Source organism: Geospiza fortis, unplaced genomic scaffold (assembly GCF_000277835.1).
Source record: "Geospiza fortis unplaced genomic scaffold, GeoFor_1.0 scaffold78, whole genome shotgun sequence".
Lineage (NCBI taxonomy): Eukaryota > Metazoa > Chordata > Aves > Passeriformes > Thraupidae > Geospiza > Geospiza fortis.
The window spans coordinates 730,904-732,538 of NW_005054339.1; the positions used below are offsets into that span (position 1 = coordinate 730,904).

Sequence of the window (1,635 nt, forward strand, 5' to 3'; positions counted from 1 at the left end):
CTTTCCCTCAAAAACTCCTTCATTCTCATTTGTCTTTCTTTTGCTGTCTGTTCCAATGGACTACTACACCTGAGATTGTTTTTCTCCATGCATGGTTCCAGATGTTCTGCCAGATGTTATCCCCAATATGTTCAGGTACCAGGTAGAGCAGGTGTCTGTGGTACATTTTGGATTTCAGAGGAAGCCAGCTTCAGGGTTCAGTCACTTGTCGAGTAGTCCGTGCCAGACCTCAGGTGTGAAGCTGGTAGCACTGCATTCTTTGAGTCTATCCAACACCAGCAGAGAAGAGATGGAAAACTCTTCTAACCTGGCACAGCAGCTGGTGTGCCACTTCAGTTCCTCTTGTCACTGACCCTGTCAGGGTTCCCAGTTCCTCCTCAGTAGAAGTAAAAAGGCAAATGCGAAAGTGCAGTTCTGGGTGCAGAGTCTGCACATTTTGGAGGCATGGCCTGAGAACAGGAAAAGACCAGCTCAGTTGTCTGTTTCCAGAGAAAAGTCAGGCTTTAGACTTGGATTTGACAATCCTTGCAATTCCCCGAGGCTTCAGTGCTGCCGGAGTTTGCTAGTACCTTAACATAGCATGTGGTACTTGGTTTCACTGAGCAGAATTTGTGTTTCTTCAGTGGAAACTTGTCTGCCTCTAGCAAAGCATTCTTTGGATAAGTGGAAGTGGTATGGAGAATGACTCTGGAATTATACTACACTAAGACTGCTATATTCATTGTCCTTTACTCTGGGAATGGACCAATTTCTAGTCCTACATTGCCAGATCATACTCTTTATTAGTCTTTATTAGTCAGCATTTTTTTTTTTACTGGTCTGGAAATGGGACTTTTTATTTCGTGTCTCAGATGTCCAAAGTCAAGCTGAGAATAGCTGATACTTGTCCTCTGCTTCTCAAAGACTCTTCATTCTCCTTGGACCAAATCCCTTAAGCAATTTGCTTGAAGTCTTCACCAAGAATGTTCTTTTGCTTTCTAGGTGTGCATGCACCCCCATAATGTGCTTTCAGATGTGGTGAACTACACCTTGTGGCTGATGGAGTGCTCCCACGCCTCGGGCTGCTGCCATGCCACCATGTTCTTCTCCATCTGCTTCTCCTTCCGTGCTGTCCTGGAGCTCTTTGATAGGCATGATGGGCTGAGGCGTCTGGTGAACCTGGTAAGGGCTGTGGCTTTTTAGGGAACAGGGGTTTAGTGGCTGGTTTTGCACCCTGTAAATGCAACTGTGTAGAGTTTTGTTCTTTTGTTTGGTTTTGTTTGGGGTTCTTCCTCCTCAGTTTCCAAGAGATGGAGGGGTGGGTTGAGTTTTCTAAGCAACACTTGCATGCATCCTTTTATCTTTATTATTTTTATTATTATGATTATTGTCTAGAGACTTTATACCCTTTGGGAGCTTTTTTGTTGCAACTCCTGGGTGAAGCAATATTCATTCAAACAGTGGTGGCTTAGTGGTAGTTCAGATGTTTCTTGCCACTCCACATAGATGTGCATGCTGTTGGATGTGGATAAATGCAGCTTTATTCCAGGAGAGGAATGGCTGTGTGTGTGCTTCAGGAACTGTGGTACCTTCTGGGCACAAGTTCAAGACACTGTTTGTGTAGAAAAGCTGCAAAGCCTGCAGGGTGTTGCTGTG

General features: G+C 44.8%; 1 protein-coding gene across 2 annotated transcripts in view; it reads left to right on the forward strand.

The window, feature by feature from the left end:
- The window catches only part of DCAF1 (DDB1 and CUL4 associated factor 1), a 47,938-nt gene that overhangs the window by 18,235 nt on the left and 28,068 nt on the right, over nucleotides 1–1,635 (forward strand). For both annotated transcript variants that reach the window (XM_005422410.3, XM_031058160.1), the window contains exon 10: nucleotides 982–1,161. In XM_005422410.3, the coding sequence (XP_005422467.1) occupies nucleotides 982–1,161 (180 nt within the window). The remainder of the gene's footprint in view (nucleotides 1–981; nucleotides 1,162–1,635) is intronic.